Genomic DNA, 24816 nt, shown 5'->3' with positions numbered 1-24816 from the left:
GCTAGGTCCGTTTTCCGTTTGTATGACGAAATAAACGCCGAAAGCATATTGATTCTTGCGTCTCGAAAGCGATCCAATGCACTAGAGTGTTTGTCTGGATCCACATAACAAGAAAGCTCTGCCCGGAACATATTCACCGATGCACAGAGCGCCCCATCCGGTTTAGAGTGGGTGCAACATCGCCCGAAATCCACCAGGCGGCGGTATTGAGCCGTTGAAATATCAGACAGAGTCCAGAGTCTCCCAGAGCCTTGCTGGATGAATTATGAATGGCGAATAAAGGAAATAACGATCATAAAAACGAGTAAACTCGTTATTGGCGCAATTCGATTACCGGCCAATAACGAGTAAACTCGTTCTTGGCGCAGAAGCAGTTAAGAATGGCAGGCGCATACTCATCCATGCAAATCATTTGGTGCAAATCATTTATTCAGTCAACGTTTCTAGCACCTACAATTTTTTACTGCAAAGTTTTCCTTAACATATTATCCAGTTGCTATATGTGGGGGAAAAAATATTAGTAAAATCGTTACTGGCCTCTTTACCTTTAGATCACTGTCCACTTTACCCTTAGGTTACTGCCCTCTGGCCTTTTTACCCTTAGGTTACTGGCCTCTTTGCCTTTAGGTTACTGACCTCTTTACCTTTAGGTTACTGGCCAGCTTCTTTATCTTTAGGCTACTGGCCGGCTTCTTTATCTTTAGGCTACTGGCCGACTTCTTTATCTTTAGGCTACTGGCCGGCTTCTTTATCTTTTAGGCTACTGGCCGGTCTCTGTAAATGTTCCAACCAGAGGCGTTTAACCAACGTCAGCTCCATCTCACAAGTTTGCACTTTATTTCCCAGACCCAGTTCTCACGCGTCATGGACGCGATGGCGAGGGAGGCAGTCCCTAAAATCAGCAGAGTGTTCAGAGAGTTGTACTCCACCGTGCTGAAGGAGAACCAGGCTCTGAAAGACAAGCTGGGACAGTTGGAGCAACAGCTGAAGACGACAGCGCTTCATAATGTCAGTGCTGCGTCAGTGACGACACCCACATTGTTTATAATGCAACAACCAGGTATGCTGTAGCCACACAAAACGCACTCAATACCAAGACTCGGTACCAAGACTCACTACCAACACTCATACCAAGACTCTATACCTTTGACTTGACCAGTAGTCATTAGGGATGGGTACCTTTCACATTTGAACCGATACCGGTACCGGTACCTGTGAATCGATACCGGTACCCAACGGTACCTTTTTTCGGTACTTTAGTCTCAAGAAATTTAATTTACCTACCAAACTTCAAATAACTACAATTTCGACAGTTTTCGGCTTGTCATTGCTCCGACTGCTTTGTCGTTGAATCAAGTAAAATCCTATGTAAGCATATATTGTGCGTGTGAACGTTGACATGAAAAGAAAAAAGTAAAAAAAAAAAATTTATAAAAAATATTTTTTTTTAATTTTTTTTTGGTTTCTCACTTGATTCGATACTCGGTAGTACCGACGTGTTTCGGTTCGGTACCTCAAAAGTACCGAATTCGGTACCCATCCCTAGTAGTCATACCATACCACCAGTTAAACATTATGCTAGTAGCAGTAGTCATACCAGGGCTCTATGCTAACTTTTTTCCCAAGGAGCACATGTGCTCCTAAATGAGATATTTAGGAGCACACAAAGAAATTTAGGAGCACAGTGAAACATTTTCAAGTAACAGAGTTTATTAACAAACTATTTATTACATGCATATTATACTGTGCGTCTGCATACTAAGGAACACATCTGTGCAATAGCACATACCACCAAAATCACACATTAGCCCATGCCTACTAGACGCAAAGGATATCGGTTGTCCAGCTGCTTTTATGTTGTCATGATGGCAACATTTTTACTTTGATACTGATAGGAAAGGTAATGGAATATATTATTAGATGACAGAACATGGAAAATCCTTTATACAATTCTTTAATTAATTATAATTTAAATTAATATTTTGACGTGAAACGTAAATAATCACAGAGCTGACGAACGCAGGGCTGAATAGCTAGATGTCATAGCTTCTAAAATTTAAGGTCCGCGCTGCTGTGTCTGTTATGAAATGACAATTGCGCGTTAAACATGATGCTAATTGAAGTAGCCATACCACCAGTTAAACATTATGCTACAGTAATAGCAGTAGCCATACCACCAGTTAAACATTATGCTACAGTAATAGCAGTAGCCATACCACCAGTTAAACATGCTAATAACAGTAGGCATACCACCAGTTAAACATGCTAATAGCAGTAGGCATACCACCAGTTAAACATTATGCTAGTAGCAGTAGCAGTAGCCATACCACACCACCAGTTAACATGATGCAATAGCAGTAGTCATACCATACCACCAGTTAATCATGCTAGTAGCAGTAGCCATACCATACCACCAGTTAAACATTATACTAATAACGGTAGTCATACCACCAGTTAAACATTATGCTAATAGCAGTAGTCGTACCATACCACCAGTTAAACATGATGCTAATAGCAGTAGTCATTCCATACCACCAGTTAAACAGTATGCTAATAGCAGTAGTCATTCCATACCACCAGTTAAACAGTATGCTAATAGCAGTAGTCATTCCATACCACCAGTTAAACAGTATGCTAATAGCAGTAGTCATTCCATACCACCAGCAGTGCATGTGAGAGGATCGGAGCGTGAGCGGCGCGGGCGGTTTTGACGTGAGCGAGGAGTGGGTTTTAAAATGGGTCGGCGCGACGTCCGGAGCGAGAGTTCTCCTCCGCTCCAATCCGCTCCGGGCCGCTCACAGTGGTTTAACACTGATGTAATATACATGTAGTACAATGCCAAAGCAACAGATGGCGATGTACAAACATGAAGGCCATTTTCAACCAATGAGAAGGGTGAACCTGTGATATCCTGTTCAGGCTTTGTCACTCACATCCTGTTAGAAAAAGTTTTGACGCCATTGTTGTTGTCGTTAGCTTACATGCTAACGTTAATGGCAGCGACCATAGCATTGTGGCTAGGCTAGCTATCATCGCTTAACTCTTTCAGTGCCACTCACGAGATTTCTCTGGTTTTTTTATAGGTGGTTGCGTGCCACTCACGAGATTTCTCGGAATTATTATTATTATTTTTTATTTTTGCGATCTGAAAAATTATTGCATCACCCGAGCCTACCCGAGTATAGCCGAGCTGCGCCGGTGATCACTGTGGAAAAAAGCGCCCCCTGTCGTCTCCCAGATGACATAAGTGATTTTGGAATGGACTCAATGAATGAATGAATGGGGAAAAAAATCCGGTACTCCACATTTTCCAGTTCACTGATCCAGTCGGGGTTACCACAGTTCATTCTGGAGCCTCAGATCCCCGCGGATCATGGAGATCTACAGTGTCGCGTTGGATCCATACACGTATCGATTTTTTCGAATGGTGATCAGGAATTGGAATATACCAGTTGGATACCATCTGATGTCAGGTAAGGACTCTATGTTATCAGTGGTAGGATAATCGGAGTAAGTTTGATGAAGTTATAAGCTGTTTTGTGAAATGTCTTCTTTCGGTTTCACTGTAAAAGTCTGTGAGGAAATCAACGGAGCGATTATCAGTGCGCGGCCGTAATGTGCTTGCGTGCACGTATAATATTGATCATCTAGCGTTTATTTGAAAACGATTCATAAAAAGGCAGACTAATATCAACGTTGTGGAATATTCCACTAAAAGACTATTTTCATAGAATGCTCCAGAATGAGCTGTTTTTTATATCAAAACGGGGGCTTTTCTAACTGCTCTGAAACGGAAACGACGCGATAAAAAAACAATCTGCCTTCACAGCACTGACTGGAAAATAGTCTTTGATAATGCGATGGGCAGATTAGACACATAGCCATAATTTAAAACATAGATTAGGCGATATTAACGTTAACATTGGCGCCGATGGTGGCATTCAAGCAGTAAAACGGAAAACCAGGCGTGGCACTGAAAGAGTTAATAGAGCTAGTGAATGGATAAACAACGTTATTTAACATTGCAGAATGGGTACAATTACAATGCGGCTCAATACAAACAATTGTTAAGGGGCCCAGGGGGTGTAGACTGTTGTAGTTTGAGCTAATTTACACCATGCTCCAAAAAAAATAAAAAAAATCTGCCGAGCGATGTGGTGCGGGGAGCGGGGAGCGCTCGATTCAAGGTGAGCGGTGAGCGAGCGGAGAACGACTTGGGGGCGGGGTCAACATGAGCGATTAGCGGAGCGGACCAAGCTTTAAAGAGCGAAGAGCGGATTTCTCGCCCGCGCCGATCCGCTCACGTGGCCTGACCACCAGTTAAACATTATGCTAATAGCAGTAGTCATACCATACCACCAGATGATGCTAATAGCAGTAGTCATTCCATACCACCAGTTAAACATGATGCTAATAGCAGTAGTCATACCATACCACCAGTTAAACATGGTGCTAATAGCAGTAGTCATACCATACCACCAGTTAAACAGTATGCTAATAGCAGTAGTCATTCCATACCACCAGTTAAACATTATGCTAATAGCAGTAGTCATACCATACCACCAGTTAAACATGATGCTAATAGCAGTAGTCATACCATACCACCAGTTAAACATGATGCTAATAGCAGTAGTCATACCATACCACCAGTTAAACATGATGCTAATAGCAGTAGTCATACCACCAATTAAACAAACTCTTCTCTCTGCACTCCTTCTTCTCCACTCAGCACCTGTTCTGCTAATCCTACCCGTCCGCCTGCCTAATTTAATCACAAAGAATCCATCTGGATTATCATCCAACACAATGTAAACTGTCATTGGGGAAAAGTATTTTACGTGTAGAAAAGTTAAAGTGTTTAACACATTCTCTTTTAAGAAATATTTGAACAAAGTCCATCTGAAATTTCAATTGAGAATAGTTGGGCATAATGCATTTCCTTTCTCCATTTTGTGATGTTTTTAAATGATACAGGAACTTCTGCCATCTCACTCTACACCAACCAGACCATGTCAGACCCTGCTACAGGACACACCAACACCCTAATCCCACTAGCAACAGGACACCCCAACACCAACACCCTAATCCCACTAGCAACAGGACACCCCAACACCAACACCCTAATCCCACTAGCAACAGGACACACCAACACCCTAATCCCACTAACCACAGGACACCCCAACACCAACACCCTAATCCCACTAGCTACAGGACACCCCAACACCCTAATCCCACTAGCTACCAGACAACCAAACGCCAACCCCATAATCCCACTGGTGGTTACAAATCAGCCTATCCCCACCCTGGCACCAGTGCCTGTGCATAGAAGTCTTGTCATCTCAAGAAAAACCACTCCTTCAGTATCTACAAGTCAAGCTGCCACCAACGCCCAAGCTCTACTGATGTCTACAGGTCAAGTCGTACCCAATAACCAAGTACCGCTGGCGAACACAAGCCAAGCCAACCAAGCAGCCCTGCCGATGTTTTTACTCAGATCTGCCACGAGTCAAACTATCCTCAAAGCCCCAGGTTCCATGTTGGCTACAAGTCAAGTTCTCCCCAAGTCCCATGTAGTGTTGATGGATGGAGGTCATGTCATTCCCAACCTGATCTGTCTGCCTGTGGCTACCAGACAAGCCAGCAGCACTCCTCAGGTAGGCCTGGTTCATTTATTTGTAGCCTATGTACCTCAGATGGGCAGATCATCTTTTTGTCCCTTGACCAGTGGTTGGTGGATCACAGAAATCACTTGCACTATTTTATATATATACTGTATATATATCAGCCCAATAGACATTATTCATCTTTATTCTAGGGATGCACGATAATTATCGGGCCGATAATTATCGGGCCGATATCAGCAATTATGACGTCATCCCGATAAACCAGATAACGTTATTAATAGCTCCGATAATATAATATATTTTTTGGTAAAAAAAAATGCGGTGTGGGTGAATTGGAATGAAGTGCGTTTGTTTTGGCTGTAGGCTCCTCCCGTTGTGTCAGTACTGTGGTACGACTGACAGCGTGTGGTTTAGGAACAGGGCGTTTTACACAAATCCAGCGTTCCCTTTCTTGGCTGTGACGTAACCATGCAAGTTTCTGGAAGCAGCGCGGACGTTTTAACAAAGATGGCCGCGTCGGTACTCGGATTTTCAGAGGAAAAAGTTTGCTTGCTATTTGTAATAAATGCAATGCAGAAGTTCCACAAGGAGGGAAAAGGGCAACAACTTGCAATACATCCAGCCCGACGGGTCATCTGCGGCATCACCACCGCCACGACGGTGTGTTATTGTGTTAACTTAGAAGCCCACGACGACGCGAGGAGCTAAGCAAAGCTAGCCCCTTTCGTGGCTGTGATGCAACCCTTGGTTGAATACGCAGTCACTTATTGCTCCGTAGTAGCCAGGTTAATTTGCACCACCAAGGACTGCTTAAAAGCTAGCGGCTTTCAAACTGCTTTAATTTAGCAAACGACTCGTCAATAGGTACAAGCGTGCTCGCGCCGTCGTCGCGGGCCCCCAACACCGTGGCGGTGGTGATGCCGCAGGTGACCCGTTGTTGTGGTGGTGATGTGTCCACTCAAAGCCTCTTTTTCAAGGCTCCGCTTTGAAAAAAGAAAAAAAGCTTCGAGCGTCTTAGGTTGGATGCACCACAAGCTGTTGACGGATTGTGAATTTTCATTTGGAAAAATAAATATGGTCACTTTATCAGTCAAAACTGTTGTCTTGGCTTTTGTTTCTGTTGTCTGGTTAGGTCACATTTAAGTTGGTGTTAAGTTATTGTCCTGGGAAGTCTTTTTATGTATTATTATTGTATTGTGATATGTTTTGTTTCATGTTGAAAATAAATAAATATCGGTTATCGGCTTGAGGAGCATAAAGTTATCGGTATCGGTGTCAAAAAAGCAATATCGTGCATCCCTACTTTATTCACAATCTTTTTTATACTCTACAAATAGGGAGGTGTAGTCGGGCTGTCGCGGTAACCGCATCACAGCAATCCCGCGGTGTGTCAAGGCGAACAGACAACCGCGGCAACCGCGGTAAAATAAAAGGGCCGTGATCATTTTTAACTCTGTTAATTTAATGACGAGACGTCCGTTTTCCAGTAGCATGAGCTAACTTCACATTTCCATATAGTTTACAACTCACAGATGAAATCAGGATTTATTTTCATATCCCGGACCCGAGCCCCCAATGTTTACCTGTTCCTGTATTAATCTGAACCGTAGTAGAGTACAGGGCAGCATTCTCCCTCCCGGGCCGAAGTGCCGGTCATGTAACTTGCTCAATGTTATTGACTAACGTTACACGCAAATGAAGTGCTGCCTCTCTCTACCGACCCCGCTACACTCTGACTAACCCCTACTCTCACTTCGTTAACGTTATCATGGCTATTATGGTCTGTAATGTCAACTGGATAACATTAGCTTTGTTTGCAAACGTTAGCGTTCGCTATCTATAATGTTAGCTATTAGGCTAGCTATCTATAACGTTAGCTATTGGCTAGCTATCTATACCGTTAGCTATTGGCTAGTTTCCCCCAATGATTGATGATACAAGTTGTGATATTTAACTACCGGTAGCTATGTATGTGCATTCAAATTCACTAACGTTAAAATAGTGTTATAATAACGTTAAATGTTCGCTCAAATAACGTTAGTTTTAAGTTGGAGAAGGGATGTGTGACTGCTTGCGTAGACCTACACAGTATATATCCCACAACGCATCACTCTTAAAGGAGCAGGCAACACCCTACTACTTTGATCACATTTCAGAACGTTGAGGGACAAATGGATAGATTATCAAACATGTTTAAAATAGTTTCGGGACTCCTACGACCTTAGAATCTTTGTCTAATCACGATTGCGGGTAAACTCTCATGTCTTAATAATAAAAGAAAAATATATATACAGGTATATTAACACATTCGGGGCCATTGGGCTGAGTTTAATTAATGGCAAGAGGACCAGGGAATGTAAACAAACGTGGGGCTTTTTGTACAGCTAAATCTATACTTTATAGTATTGCTATCTGTCCATTCTCATTGTCAATTGAGTCCATAAACCGTCGCTTCATAATGGCTTAAAGAAAATAAAAATCCATTGGTTGGTTGTCATTTTATAGCATCGTGAATATAAGCTTTATCGCAGTTTTCGTCTCATATTTTTTCTGGAAAGCTAGTAAAGGCTAATAACGTTATATTGAACGGCATTTCTGTTGTATATATACGAATGAAATAAAACAAACTGCTTATCATCCGGACTATTCCAGAGCATCTATGGATGAAATGGGGGCGGCGGGGGACGCCGATTAGTATTATTGATTACCAATAGAGTGTCCGTGCAAGTAGCCACATTCACAGATCGATTGCTTGCGTTTTACAACAAGCTCCAATCCGGCTATAATTTGGGTGAATAGGGTCCTACCGTCAGCCCATGTGATCGCCGGCAGCATTTCCCCATTATTCATCGGCATCTGGTAGATCGATATGTCCATTGGCTGATCATGAATCCCATTATTCCAGGCTGAAATCTGCGCTTCGAACCGTGATCAAAGGTGCAGGCTGTTCGTTTGGGATCAGGCTAAAATGAAACGCCCATAGACGGTAAAAAAATATAAATCCACTCGCCCACTGATACTGCAGTGGAGTGATGGCGCCCCTAAGAGGATCTGGCCGGTATTGCATGTCGCCGATTTCACAGAGGCGGGTAGATCTGCAGAGTCGATGGGGGATGTTGATTCGGTTATTAATATGGAATAAAACAATAACAACTTGCCACGCGTTAACTCTGGTCCTCAACGCATGGCACCGAAACCCGAGTTAACTCGTGGCCGGTCCCCATAGTGTTAAAATGGAATAAAAGCAATAACAACTTCCCACGGATATGTCCGTGCCTCTGTCCACAACGGGTGGAATCAAAAGCCGGATATATCCGTGCCTGGGCGGGAATGTGTAAAAAAAAAATGAAAAATGAAAACTTAAAAAAAATAAATAATAGAAGTGCGGTACCACCATGTCATACCGCGACAGCCCTCTTACGTCACTTTAGTTTCCCAGGCGGTCCACCCGTATATGGATTTATCATTGGGAAAATGTATTATCGGCTATTGTAATAATTCTGCCTCTTGAACATTGGCAAGCTTTCCATTTTTGCACAAACTGAGTTCCCTTCTATCACTAACATTATTGCTTAAGCATTTTTGTTTGAAATAAAATGATACGTAATTAATTGCGAATTGTTTCATGTTGAGCTATAGATTGTGGATGAATACACACAGAAAGGTACACCATGCCAATGTTCATGCTTTATTTGTTTATTATTTATTTATTATTATTATAATAATATATAATATAATAAATATTATTTATATTTATTTATTTGTTTATTTCTAGACGATTTAGAACTGTGTCCATTGGAAATACATTGCAATTTCAAGCGAGGGGTACCGGCCGGAAAACAACAATGACGTAACCACTACACCTCCCTATACACTGAGTATTTAAACTAATTAACAGTGTGGTCGAGTTGTTAGATTCACAAATGCCAGTGCGTAATAAATACAGAAACAGACAATTCAAGCATTAACCTCTTAACCCCTAGCCATATTTTCAGAAAATTTACCTAAAAGTACATACCCAAGTAAATGGAAGATTGCTCCACTTCTACAAGGTCCATTTGTATGTTCTTGGTATCTAGGGACATCTATTGACCAGTTCCCAGTGTCAGAAATATTGTGTCTGTTACTATGCTTGAGTAAAGTGTAATGAACCAAAGGAGAATATATATATATATATACTAGGGATGCTCGATATTGGCTTTTTTACCGATACCGATATACCGATATTGTCCAACTCTTAATTTCCGATACCGATATCAACCGATACTGATATATGCAGGGTCCCCCCCCCCCCCCCCCCCCCCCAAAAAACGGAATAATTTCAGGTAATTAACATTACATATTTCTTGTTGTGGAATTAACACAACATTATGCATACTTTTGACAATAAATAAAATCAGAATTTGTTTTCTTACTTGCTTGCCTGGGTAAATAAAGGTTATAGAAATGTAAAAAATAAATAAATATATATATATATATTTTTTTAACAGATACCAATATTTTCCGATATCACATTTTAATGCCAATATCGGTAGGCCGATAATATCGGACATCCCTAATATATAAAAAAAAAATTCATCTTTGACAGTGAATAACACCATGCTAACATTAACCAAAAGCTAAAAGATCAAGTGTGCAAATGAACAAAGGGCAGATGATTTACAGGGTTATTTGTAGATACAGTTCTGAATGTTGCCATCTGGACACATGCAATATGAATATACTGTAGAATATCAGACCTATAAATGACCTTATTATGGTCAAGTCATCTATGGATCGGGTCAAATCTAAATTAAAATCTAAATTAAATCTGGATTTAGTACCACCAGGCGCCCGGTAAAGGGCAGCAAATACCGTGAATGAAATCTAATGTCCAGATTCTATCGGATTGAGACGTGGTTTCTTCCTAGACGTTCACAGAAAGGTAAAGAAACAATATACGTTGTATTTTATGCCAATAATGTTGAGGTTTGTTCGACCTATGGGATATAAACATGATATTTCAGTCAATACTTGTAAGAAAAAGAATGTCGTCAGCTGGTGTGAGCTGGGTAGTGTAGTAGTGCCCTGGGTCTCATCTTTCTCTGGACTACAACGATATATTGAGTGCTTCCTGTTCTACCGTCTAAATCGTCAATTTTCCTGTGCAATGCTCATATTTAGCTAATAACACTTACAATCATTGCTAAACAAACAGTGCTGAAAATATACACGTTGGCTGCTGTTTTGATAGGGTTAGCGTATTTACTCTTGGCTACATTTAAAAAAAAAACATCACTTAATACGGACTGTATTTATCTATTTGTGTTAAGAGCACATTTGAAAAACTAAAACCAGAGTTAACAATTTAGAAACAACTACATTGGTCATCAAGTTTAGAAACTGACCCATAGACACTAGCATGCCTAGTTTCAAAGTTTCCTGCAGGGTATTCCATGAGGTAGGGGCAGAGAAGCCAACTTCAGTACAAACTCTATTGACATGAGGGAATACAATCAAAAAGTAATTTTTAACTGATGTGTTTATTCAAGTGTATACTTCCCTGTGGAGAAGACAACATTTTCTTGTATCTCCTTCATAGGAAACTGTAAGGATCAGTGAGGGGAGGCTCCTGGCTGAAGCTGAGATAAACAGAGGAACAGGTGAGGTCACATCAGAGTACCTTGGTAAGACGGCATGTCATTCAATGAACCAACTAGTGCTGGGCCATAATTAGTGTGGGTGACCTGGCGAAGCCAGGTTGCAACCCACACTATAGATATCTATACTCTTTTTATTTATTTATTCTTTATTCCACCGATTTTGACAACAAACTCCTCCCAGACCGTTTGCGCCCCATACACGTGAAAGGTATCAAAACGACCGGCTTGCTCCAACTCGATATGCTATTCGAACTCGTAAAGTTTCACCGCACCGTCTGGCTACGAATCGACTTTAAACGGTAAAATGTCTGTCCCATTGGGAATGCATTGCAATTTAGAGTGTAGCAGCTGAAATAATCTTTTTCCCCCTACCTTGGGTGAATTGCGAGTGTGATCTCAATTTTGGACGTAGAAATAAAACAAACACATCAAAACGATGACACGGCTGTCAGCCCGCTCACAAAAGAAAAATAAATGGAATTGGACATTTCTATCTCAACTGCCGACCATTTGTTTGAAGGTTCTCCCCCCCCATTGACCGCCATGCAATCGCACTCTAGAAATCTATTTTTTCACACTATTTTTTAGCCTTCTGTTCCGATCGCCGAAGGAGTGCCACAATATCGCACAAATGCCACAATGTCGCGCACAACCCTTCGCCTACTCGTTGTAGTGCTTCTGTGCGAGTCACAACGCTTCATCTCTTATAGTTTTCTTTTAATCAATGTGACAATGCAGTCATGCATCTGCCTCCATAGAAATGCATTGGATAGAAAATATGCAAGTCATAGTGATTGCTTCACCTGTGTGGCTCATGGCTCACTCATGATTGGTTCAGCTGTGTGGCTCGTGGCTGAGCTGCCAATGACCTCATCCACTTTAACCCATCATTGCCCATCACTGTGTTGCAGTACTGAATTGCTGGACAGCGCCCTCTGTCTTGCGGGTGCCATTGTACTCAGTAGGGATATCCTCTTTCATTTTTCATTGGTCCATGTTGACCACCTTTCATTGGTCGATGTTGACCACTCCCCCGATCATTAGACCACGCCCCCTTAGGCCACACCCCCTCAGTGTATCTCTTGAACCGTTTGTCGTGGAGACTTGCGGATTGTGCCATTGGTCGATGTTGACCACCTTTCATTGGTGGATGTTGACCACTCCCCCTGTTGACCACCTTTCATTGGTCGATGTTGACCACTCCCCCGATCCTTAGACCATGCCCCCTTAGGCCACACAGTGTATCTCTTGAACCGTTTGTCGTAGAGACTTGCGGATTGTGCCATTGTACTCGGTGTAATAGTGTAATAGTGTGTAATAGTGTAAGTGTGTAATAGTGTAATTGTGTAATAGTGTAATAGTGTGTAATAGTGTGTAATAGTGTAATATTGTGTAATAGTGTAATAGTGTGTAATAGTGCAAGTGTGCAGGTGTGCAGGTGTGCAGGTGTGCAGGTGTGCAAGTGTGCAAGTGTGCAAGTGTGCAGGTGTGCAAGTGTGCAAGTGTGCAAGTGTGCTAGTGTGCTAGTGTGTAATAGTGTAATAGTGTAATAGTGTAATAGTGTAATAGTGTGTAATAGTGTAATAGTGTGTAATAGTGTGTAATAGAGTGTAATAGAGTGTAATAGTGTGTAATAGTGTAATAATGCTATGCGACTTGCGGGTTGTGTCATTGCACTCAGTAGGGATATCCTCTTTGATTGGTCTATGTTGACCACTCCCCCGATCCTTAGGCCGCGCCCCCTTTTTTTATCCTTTGAACCGTTTGTCATAGACTCGCGAGAGACCCTCTCCCCCGTTGGCCGGCGGTGCACAGGCGTCACCCACACTTTCACAATTTCCCCCGCGCGGAATTGTCTAGTTTAGTATTATTATTCATCATATCGGGGTGATATTGTTGAGCACAATTCTGATCTAAGTCAATGATAACAACCACATATTATATTAACTAAAATCTTTTCAAAATGCAATATTTGAGTAGCCTTGCAAGCCAGAAGAAACCCCCAGTATAGCGCCACCATCTGGCCAAATGGCACCAAATTTGAATAGGAAGAAGCAAGATGCTTATCGGGTCCTACCCCTTATTACAATAAACCCTTAACACATTGGGCGCCATGCATTGTGCCCATCATTATGCCCTCTCTGCCACGCTGTAAGCCTATGGAGATGTTTACCTTCTTTGCAGGGCTATAACTTTTTAAATATTATAGCTATATCTGCATTACTATGGCCCATTCAACATCGGGTATCTATCGTTCCGGATGTGGGAACGTTATATTTTTTCATTCATACATTGTTGTGTTAATACCGTCAAGAATATAAGTATGTTTTAAGCTTTTCTGCTGTAATTCCAAAAACGCTAGTTATAGGCCCTGAAGCATATGATAGATTATCGATTGGCGTTTCTTTCCTATACACGCTATATTAAAAAAATTCAAATGTATATGATCGGTATACATTATGCTTCATCATGCGTGAAGGAAAGGGGGGGGGGGGTCGTTTATAATTCCTTGATCGTCAGTAACGGCTTTATTTAGTATGGGTTGATATATTGATCAGACTGATTGCAAACAAAAAAATGGACAATCAAGCTGAAAGTAACGTTAGTTGCCTCTTACCGTTCGCCGATGAGACTGGAGAAAAAATATCCCAATTATTTGACGTCGATCTGCTAGATCCATTTCTGGTTTGTATGACGCAATAAACGGCGAAATCATATCGATTATTGCATTTCGAAAGCGATCTAAATGCATTCGAGTGTGTATATTGATCCACGCCACAATATATCTCTGGCGGAGGAATTTCCTCGATGCACCGATCGCCACTTCCGGTTTGCCGTGAGTGTAACTCGCCCGACCATCCTTCAGACGGCGGTATTGAGGCGTTGCAATGTCAGAACAGGGTGCAGCTGCAGTCCGGAGGGAGGCTGGATGAATTATGAATGCCATGGCTAGTACACCTTCAAACAGTGTTCAATTGTCTTCCAACGAAATCATCTGCAAACCTGCTAAATCACCTAAGAAGAATAAATCTAAAAGGCCAGGGTTTACAAACTGTATTGCAGTTGCATAATAGTTCCAAGTTCAAAATGTACAGGTGCAAAGTTAAATTGATGTTCAATTGCAGTGTCTACTTCACTAAAAACCTGTAAAATTCCAATTTTAGTTTTTCTTGTGTAAAAGTTTTATTCACACTCAAAATATACAGTTTTGAAGTTAGTTAAAGTTAAAACAATAACAGATATTGAAAGCTGTTGTAGTTCTGAAAAAAGGGTGAAAAGCACTTACTCGCAGCACATTCTCTGACAATTACATAGCAATAACAACTACATATACCCATTATACATTCATTACTGTTGATGAATAATAAATTATTTTACAATCAATAGGCTACTGCCCATTCAGTATCTTTAGAAAGCAAAATGTATGACTAGATCAGAACAAAAACGAACAAATGAAAACAAGACCAGTCAATAATTTCAACATCTCCATTAATGAGAGTTACAACCTCCCTCTTCTTTACTGTACCTTTCAAGAATCACTCTTTTCTTTTTTTTTTAAAACTCAATTTTTATTTGCATTTTTGGATTACAAGCATACAAACAACATCATCTTTGAATATTATTATCATCTCAGTCGGTCTTCCAGGTACATAATACATAGACATAATGTACAACACCGTTAAACATATATAAACAATAAAGAAAATATTTTAATATCCAAAAACAGAAATAAAAAATACCGACTTAAGCAAAAGTTCCACAGACATAAATAATAAATTGTAAAAACATAAAACAATTGTCCTACCCAAATGATAGAGATAGAAAATACTAACTAAAGCAAAAATGTGCGACATGGGTTCAGAGACCCTCCTTGAACCTCTTTCCTCCTTTACCCTTCTCCCTCTTGTGTTGCATTTGTTTCTTCCTCTGTGATGTCGTTTTCGTTCCCCTTATAGTCCTCCCACTTTCCCCATCTTTCCCCAAATTTCTCTTCCTGTAACCTCAGCATGTGTGTTATCCTCTCCATATCCTGTATATCTTCCACTATTCCTACCCATTGTGCTATTGTCGGTGGGTCTTCCTTGTACCACAGTCTCGTTATTGCTTTTCTGGCCGCTATCAACATTATCTTTATTAAATATTTGTCCCCCCCTTGTATTCCCTCGTGTGTCAGGTCTCCTAAGTAAAGCACCAGTCCTGTTTGTGGTAATCCGTATCCTAATATTCTGATCATTGCCTCCCCTATCTCCTCCCAATACCCCTTCAGCTTCTGACATCCCCAGAATATGTGCGTGTGATTTGCCCCCTCCTTCCCACACATCCTCCAGCAAGCTCTTTGTGTTGGTGCATATTTTCCCTTCAGTTCTGGGGTTATAAAGAATCTGATTATGTTTTTCCATCCAAACTCTTTCCATATCCTCGATCCTGTTGTTGAATGTTGCACCTCGCATATGTTCCCCCATTCCTTCCATGTTATTTCTATCTCTAGCTCTCTCTCCCATTTCTCCCTTATGTAATCGGTCGTGTGTCCCTTGCTGTTCATTATAGCCCGGTATATTGCTGATATTACTCTTCCTTGCCCCCCTTCGTATGCCCATACTATCATCTTTATTATTCCATTCTGTTTTTCGTCTTTGGCCCCCCTTATTTCTTTGTTGTAGTAGTCTCTAACCTGTAGATATCTGAAGTGGTCCCTGTTTTCTAGTCCAAATTTCTCCTTTAATTTTTGTAGTGTCTGCATTTCCCCCTTCTCTATCATTTTGCATATCGCTGTTGCCCCCCCCCCCCCCCCCTCTCCCACCTTCTGAATCCATGGTCTAACCTCCCTGGTTTGAATCTCTTGTCATGTGCTACCCATCTCAGGACCCCTGACTGCTTCTCCAATTTGTGTGTTTTTACTACTCTGTTCCATATGGTCAAGGTGCATTTGGTGATTGGATCTAATAGTCCCTCTTTTTCTTTAAATAGTTCCCTATCTCCCACCAGAGCCTCCCCTTCTTTTTCAATGTCTTTCCATCTTGCCTCATATCTGTCGTTGCACCAGCACGTCACTGCTCTCAGTTGTGCTGCATAGTAATAATCTTGTAGGCTGGGTACTGCCATCCCTCCCTCTTCCTTTGGTAGTTGTAGTGTTTTATATCTGACCCGTGGTCTTCTCCCCGCCCATATGAACCTCGATATCAGTCTGTCCCACTCCCTGAATTGATTCTGTGGTATTTGTATCGGTAGTGACTGGAATAGGTACAGTAACCTTGATAGTATGTTCATTTTAATGTTTAAAAATGTTTTTAGCTCTACTAATTGCCTCTTCCAGTTCTCGTTCCGTAATTATTTTATTTAATTCTTCATTCTGTTCTTTCCCTATCGATGGTAACTCTAGCTTCTCCAGATATGCTTCTATTTCCTCTTCTCCCGCTGCTTTTGGCTGTGTATATAGTTTCTCATAGTATTCTCTAAATGTCCTCTCTATTTCAGCTGGGTCTCTCAATATTTCATTAGTCTTTGTATCCCTTATTGTGTGTATCGTGTTCAACTTCTGTTGCGTCCTAATTCTCCTAGCCAACAGTCTGGTCGCTTTTGGTCCACCTTCATAGTACGTTTGTTTCATGAACCTCGCTTTTTTTTCTATTTCCGTCAATAATTCCCTATTTATCCTGGCCTTTACTTCTTTGATTTCTCAGAGCGTTTCCTGTTCTTTTGATATCTGGTGTCTCCCCTCTAGCTTCTTCAGCTTCCCTATCAGATTGTGATATGTCTCCGTTCTGGCCTTCTTCAGCATTGCTGTCTTCTTCATCAATTTCCCCCTTATCACCACCTTCAGTGTGTCCCATAGAATGTTCGGATCTACCGCCCCGTTGTCATTTTCTTCCTTATATCTGGCTATCTCCTCCTTGATCTGACTCACCACCCCCTTGTTATTTAATATTCCTACATTTAGTCTCCAGATCGTGTTCCTCCGTCTCCCTTCTAGATCTACTGTCCGATATATGGCACTGTGATCCGATATGTCCGCTACTCTTATTCTGCTCTCCCGTACCCTGTAACTGTCCCCCGTCGTCATCAAAAAGTAGTCTATTCTCTCATATGTCACGTGCGGGTGTGAGTAATGTGTGTATTCCCTGTCCATGGCGTGCATCCCCCTCCAAACATCTGTAATTCCCATTTCCGTCATCTGAATATTCATATATCTACTGATTGGTGCCCGTCCTTTTCTAGTACTCGTGGTGTCTAGGTCGTGATTCAGTACTACATTAAAATCTCCCGCGCATATCAATATCCCTTCTAGTTCCATCACTATCATATCAAAAATGGTCTCATATAAATCCCTCTCACTCTCTGGTGGTTCATAAACATTCACTAACGTAACCATTTGGCCCTCCATTTTCCCCTTCACCAGAACAAACCTTCCCTCCTTGTCTCTTACTTCCTTGATCAATTCAAATTTGACTGTTTTTGATTAACGTGATTACTCCTCTCCTCAGGTTCCGTTTAAAGGAACTATAGTATGCATTTTCATATCCAAATCTCTTCAGTTTCTCATGCTCCTGTGCTACCAAATGTGTCTCCTGCAGAAAAATCACTTCCATCTCACTTTTTTTACATTTCAACATCACTTTGCCCCTCTTTATCGCATTATTCATTCCATTAACGTTTAACGACATCATTTTTATACCTTTAACCATTGTCATCTTTCTTCTTCTTTCGTCTGTCAGTCCCCCCCATGTCACATTCATTCCCCCCTCCGGTTGTAGCCTCCGCTCTCTTCACCGAATACATATAATGATTAACATAAATAAAAAACATAAACTTTACATAAAGTGCTCCCAAGGCGTTCGGGGGGTCCCTGTGTCCCCCCCTGTCCCCTGCTGGTGGGTGAGGAGTAATTGCTCTCCTAGTGAGAGGCCTCCTCCTGACGGCTTGGGGGTTTGAAACCTTTGCCCCCAACCGCTCGTCATATTTGTCCAGCATTCTTACTGTTTTTACTGCTGTCGTGCTCCTGGTCATTAGCGCTCTGTCCTTCATTCTGAGAGACCCCCATTTCCTAGGTCCCCCTCAATGCGGCTTGTATGTTCCAATGTCCCTCTTTCCTCCCAAACCCGTGTGTGGTGTCTTCTGTGTACCCCTTTTCATTTTATTTTCCTCCTCTCTATTTTCTATGTGATGTCCATTTATCCCCTTAATCCCTTCCAACTGTGTTACTCTCAGCGTGTGTCTATGTACTTGTTTCATTATGTTCTGTGTTCCGTCTATCATACCTAATTATATTTCCATTTATTCCCTCCGTCGGCCTGTGTATTATGTGTCCATGTATACGTTATGTTCGTTCCTATATCCTGCCTCTACCTGGGAATGTGTGTTTATGTATATGTTATTTCAGTTTCTATATTTTGTCTCTATTTGGATAGTTTTTCAATCTCTTGTGCGTGTACTCATCCGTTCGTTTCCTCCCGCCTCCTCTCCCCTCCTTCTCCGTCTCTGGCCTCCTCGTCCGTCTCCGCTTTCGGTCTGTCACGTCTCACCTCGGCCTTCTCCTCTCTCCTCCCTCCTCTCCCGGGCCTCGATCTCCCACTCTGGTCCATCTGCGTGCCCCCTCCAATCTCTGCTGCAGGCTCCGCGTCTGGCCCTCCTGTCTCCTTCCCTCTCCGTCCTCCGTCATCTGCATCCCCCGTCTCCTCCGCCGCCTCCCGCGCCGTCGCGTATGTCACCGTCCCTTCCTTCCAGTGAATCCTTAGCGAGGTCATGGGTGACTGGAATTTCATTCCGTTTTCTTTCAGAATTCTCTTCAGTCCCACGTAGGACCTGCGTGTTATTGCCACCGCTGTCGAGTAATCTTGATCAAACGACAGTCTTTTCCCCTCGATTTCTATCTTTTTGGTCCACGCGGTTCTGAGTATCAACTCCTTAATCTCAAACCTCAGAAAGTTAATAATCACCGCCCTCGGAGGTCTGTCCGGTTTCGGTCTCGGAGCCAACGCCCTGTGGGCCCTCTGTATCTCCATTTTTTCCAGTCCCGTCTCCTTCAGTTGTTCCTTGATAAGCTCTTCCACATATTGGATCACCGATTCCCCTTCGACTCCTTCTTTCAATCCCCATATTCTGATGTTATTTCTCCGAGACCTCCCCTCCATGTCCGATATCTTTGTCTCCATCTGTTCTTGCTTTTGAATCGCACACGTTAACACCTCGTGTATCTCTGTGCTCCATTCCTCCATCTGCGCCGTTCTAGTCTGTACCTCTGTCACGTTACTGTCCTGTTCCGCCATCTTCTCATCCACCCTTTTGATTTCTGTATTCATTTCACCTCTGAAGTCCTCCTCATTTCTTATCGTGTCCGAGTTCAGTTTCATGTTCGCCTGCACCGTGTCCGAGTTCAATTTCATGGTCGCCAATATCCCGGCCTGCATGAGCACGGCCCATCCTGGCATTTCCTTGTCTGTCTCAGCCGAGACTCCCCCTTCCTCCGCCTGCTCCTTCTCGGTCTCGCCTCGGGGGTTTTGCTCCATCGAACTCTCCTCTTCCTGTGAGTTCTCCATTTCTCTTTCCTTCATATTTGTTTTCTCCTCCTTCCTTCTCGTTTGCATCTTCATTTTAAATCTCTTTTCGTCACTTTTCGGGTCCTTATTTCTCCGTTTTTCGCTCTTTTGACCAGGAGCCTCATACCGGAAGCCGCAAGCGTTTTTCAAGAATCACTCCTTTCTATTTCATTTTTACTCAATTTAATTTGAATCAGCATCCAAAGTGAATTGGACCTGCACAATTCTGGCCAGACCTAGCCACTGAATAGGGATAAAGGCCAGACGAATCTTCAGTTGTGAAATCTCCCTGACTCGTCTCTCTCTTACAAACCTTTGACCTGACTCCCACTGTCATGCCTCTCACTCACTCAAACTGAACCTAAGCAAAACAGAATTGCTTCACCTGCCGGCCAAATCCTCCCCCCTGACCAACCTTTCCATCACAGTGGAAAATGTAGCCGTGGCCTTGTCTCCCACCGCCAAGAACCTTGGTGTTGTCCTTGATGATCGGCTGAACTTCTCTGCTCACATCGCCGCAACGACCAAGGCCTGCAGATTCCTCCTGAGCAATGTCAGACGGATCCGCCCCTTCCTGACGAAAGGAGCCACTCAACTCCTTGTCCAATCAACTGTCATGTCTCGCCTCGACTACTGCAATGCACTGCTTGCTGGCAGTGTTAATTTAGGCAGCTATTTAAATTTTTGTCTTAGTCATGTGTCAAATGCTCCTTTTTCGTTTTCATCACATTTAGTCAACTAAATGTCTGAGCATTTTAGTCTTAGTCAGTTTTTGTCTCAATTTTGTCTTTTTTGTTTTAGTCTAGATTTAGTCGACGAAAACGGATGAAATCTTTTTCTATTTTTAGTTAATGGAAAAAAAATTGTCAAAGTCAACATGGAACATATTCTGATTTACATTGCATATTTATTTTTTAACCTAGGGGAATCTGAGTCAGCGGCACAAGTGATACACTGGAAGGGTGCGCTGTCGATCTGTGAATGGAGAAATAACTTTATAAGACACATTAGCTCTTCTTGCCTTGCTCTGCTGGCAGCGGTTTATTTGATAAATATTAAATAACAGTAACCGCAGAAACAGTGTAACAACACTAACTAACAGGATACTGTGTAAACAAACACACAGTACAGTAGATAGTAGTGTGTGTATAGTACACACAATAGCAATCTGATTGCAATCTGCTTGCATAAAAACATATAAAATGATAAATCACATTTTGAGGTTGGTGTAAAGTGCCACATGGAAGAGGTCTGGTTAGGGGTTAGATTTAGAAGTGGTCTAGGTCTGGTTAGGGGTTAGAGTTAAAGATGGTCTAGGTCTGGTTATGGCCCCTATTAACCAGACCTAGACCACCTCTAACTCTAACCCCTAACCAGACCTAGACCACCTCTAACTCTAACCCCTAACCAGACCCCAGGAGTATATGTTCAGCCTTATTATCTTCTGGAAATAACAAGCACTGATTGCAATGAAGGATGCAGTGAGACCCTTTTTGGACCATATGTCTAAACCTAAGGTTATTTTGCGTGCCATGGACAACCTGTGCCTGCATTTCTCTTGTTGTTCCAGATACACTTTGTCCACCAGGTTGGATACTTTAGTCTTTTTTGGCACTCTGAACCTTTTATCAAATGTTTGCAACATCATTATGAAATCCTCATCTTCCACTGTACGTGCAGGGAGTGCTGTGCGGCCGATCCAGGCGGCGACTGCCTCCTCTCTGCTTAGTTGCTCGAGGGAGTTCTGTTTGTACAAGGCGCCAAAGAAATCACCTGCGGATGGAGGCTTTGGCTTGTCTAGTGTCTTGGGTTTCTTCACATCTACAATCTAGGACAGGAATAAATAAAGTCAGAACAGATGCAACTTCTGAAAAGTCTAACTCTTCCACTATAGGTCAGAGGTTACGTAGTAGTACCTCTCTGGACTAAAAAGGACTGTATATTCTAGGGTGACCATATTGTGATTTCCAAAAAAGAGGACACTGCCCACAGCCTCAAGATACTTAAAGTTGACTCAAAGATGCATTATAATTTTAATATATTTAAAGTATGCCTCCTCTGTAACTGTATGGATAGAAAATTATTATTTATATAACAAAATAATATCTCTATAACCAAAGTTACTCAACATGCTTTATTATGCCTAGTCATCTGACAAATCTCAAGAAAATAACTTAAAATCAACCTATAACAAAATAGCTTTTTTTTAAAGCCTTACTAAATATGAATTCATGTTCTAAATAATACCTCTTCTGTATAAAAAAAATGCAGCTTTAAAAAATATAGCTTCGTATCTTTTCAATGTAATGTAAATTATAACAGTAACCTCACAAAGATACGAATTAATAAAGTAACTAATGTTAAAGTGTAATATGTAATGCCACACAACGTTACGTATGCCTTTGTTAATCATAACGTTGATGCAGTAGCGTATGGCATAGTGTTGGCTGTAACTGTAGGTAAGCCTGTAACGGACATTGAGAATAACAGCAGCACTACTGCACACATTAAAATTGCGATTATAATCGATTCTAACATTTTCAAATTGATGCAGTTGAATTGTCACCTTAGGATCTATGCATTTCGATGCATTGTCACACCCTAGGCTACTGTTAATCAATCTGTTGGTCATTAATTGTGTCCGTCTGGCTCACAGTCACAGTACGTTAGCTAGGTTTAAGCGTACTTTATACTTCGTGAGCCAACCCCGGGCCCTGTTAGCCGTCACGTGGCCTTGCTCTGAATTGTAGGAAAAGGTCAAACATAGTAAGCATGCATGAAAAACTGTCATGGTTAATGGTAGAACAAAGACTAAATGTAAATATCATAATGTTTTTTAGAAATATATATAAGAACAAAAAACCTGCTTGTCTATATGATGAGATACAATTCACAATCAACAGACACAGTTACTCCACCAGGCATGTGTCAATGGAAAGATGTACTGTAAAGATGCCAAGAACAAATGCAATGAAAAGGACTGTGATGTATAGAGCCATGACTGCATGGAATTCCTTACCACCTGCACTAACTAGGGTTGAAGACAAACAGACATTTAAAAAACACCTTAAAAATCATATAAGAAAGAGTGGTACTGTCAGTTAAGTAAACATAGTGGGTGATTGAGAAGATGGGTATGTGTGATTGTTGAACTTAGATTTTTAATATTTGTATATTGTATTGATGTATTGTTATGCTTTAAGTGAACATATATGCCTTGAAACATGATTGAGTAGATGGGTATGTGTGATTGGTGAACTTAGATATTTTATGTGTGATAGGTGAACTTAGATATTTTATTATATAATATTTTTAGGTGTTATTGAGGTGTATTGTATTGTTTTATTGTATTGTATTGATTTTATTGTATTGATTTGTGTGGACCCCAGTAATAGTAGCCTATGCCTGTGGCAATGGCTAATGGGGATCCGAATAAACTAAACTAAACTAAACTAAACAGGGGGCTAGCTAGCTAGTAGCTAGCAACAGACTGGCTAATCCACCACAAATGGCTCCATGATATACTAGTCCATACAAATGCACTCACTCATATGGTGCTAATGCATTTTTACATTTACCTGGATTTCCTTGTGGAAGGTCTTCAGATGTCGTTTGAGATTAGTGGTGTTTTTACTGGGGGTGGGACGGTTCACAAAATGGACGGTTCGGTTCGTATCACGGATTTGGGGTCACGGTTTTCGGTTCGGTTCGATATACGTTAATTTGTATTAAAAAAAAATGTAACACTCAAATCTAAACCTGCTTCATTTATATTTATATATATATATATAAAAACCTATTAAAAAAAGGTTTACAGTGTTTACAGCCTTAAATAATGTTTGGCACACAAAGACCGAACTGACTGAAAAATATAGGCTACATTTGTCAAAGTATTAACTGGCAGCATACATCAAACTAACACACACACACTGTACTGTTTAAAAACAACACTGCTCTGTTCATTCTATTTTTAAAATACGTACATTATCTGTCTACATTTATTTAGACTAACATTATTGAAATATTGAGTGCAACTGTGGTGGATTACGTAATTCGGTGAGTTTGAACTATCTATGGGTTGGCGGGTCCCCACTGACATTTTTGCGTGTGGGACCTTCAACTTAGGAGGAGTTCATAACATCAACAAGCAGCACGAAAGCGGCAATAGTCCCGGTTGGAGTTAGTAAAACACAGTTGTATGTTAGCCTTCTTGGATGTTGAATAAACGCCTATCATTGTCTTTAAACACCCCGCCTCTCAGACTCTCATTTCCTCCTCTGCTAGCTAGTAGCTATGGTAACATTTTGTTGACTGTATTAGCTGGGGCTAGTGCTACCATAGTTAAAACGTGCGTTGTGTTGTACAAACTGCTAACGCTGTGGCAAGATGTGTGTAGGCCTATGTAATGTTAATGGCTATGTTTTTAAAGTCGTAATGAAGATTGATTTATATTGTGCTTGCCATTTTTACACAAACTGACTAGCACCTGGCTGCAGTGCTGCTGCTGCTGCTGCCTGCAGCCAGTGCTCACCTCTCCCGGCTGCGTGCCGGCTCCGCCAAATGATTTTTTTTTTTTGTTGCGCGTCATCTGAACCGTACGATACACAGACGCCCCGAACCGTGGGGGTCGTACCGTACGATACACGGTTCGGATGCGTACCGTCCCACCCCTAGTTTTTACCCTTAATTCGATGACCACATTTCTCCGCGGGCTCCCCTTCTCCTCCTCGTGTTTCACTTTTTTCAACAATACATTCTGTAGCTCCTTTGAGTTCTATATATCTAAAGTAGGGCTGACCTTCGAATTTTTTTTTGGCAATCGAAGCTTCGAATAATTTTTTTTTTTTTTTTTTTTTTTATAATATATATATATATTTTTTTTTATCTTATGTTGTGGGACTTGTACAGCACTTTGGTAAACTTTGTTGTTTTTACATGTGCTATATAAATAAAGTGGATTGGATTAATGAATTAAGTAGCCCCTTTCGTGACTGTGACACAGCCAACACGGCTGTG

General features: G+C 41.5%; 1 protein-coding gene across 1 annotated transcript in view; it reads left to right on the top strand.

The window, feature by feature from the left end:
• The window catches only part of LOC311230796 (uncharacterized protein), a 77480-nt gene that overhangs the window by 31206 nt on the left and 21458 nt on the right, over positions 1–24816 (top strand). The window contains exons 3-5 of the mRNA XM_084317172.1: positions 847–1060; positions 4975–5654; positions 11206–11266. Coding sequence (XP_084173298.1) covers positions 847–1060; positions 4975–5654; positions 11206–11266 — 955 coding nt within the window. The remainder of the gene's footprint in view (positions 1–846; positions 1061–4974; positions 5655–11205; positions 11267–24816) is intronic.

Source organism: Notolepis coatsorum (genome assembly GCF_963971535.1).
Source record: "Notolepis coatsorum genome assembly, chromosome: 1".
Taxonomy (NCBI): domain Eukaryota; kingdom Metazoa; phylum Chordata; class Actinopteri; order Aulopiformes; family Paralepididae; genus Notolepis; species Notolepis coatsorum.
This window is presented reverse-complemented; position numbering and strand designations above follow the sequence as displayed.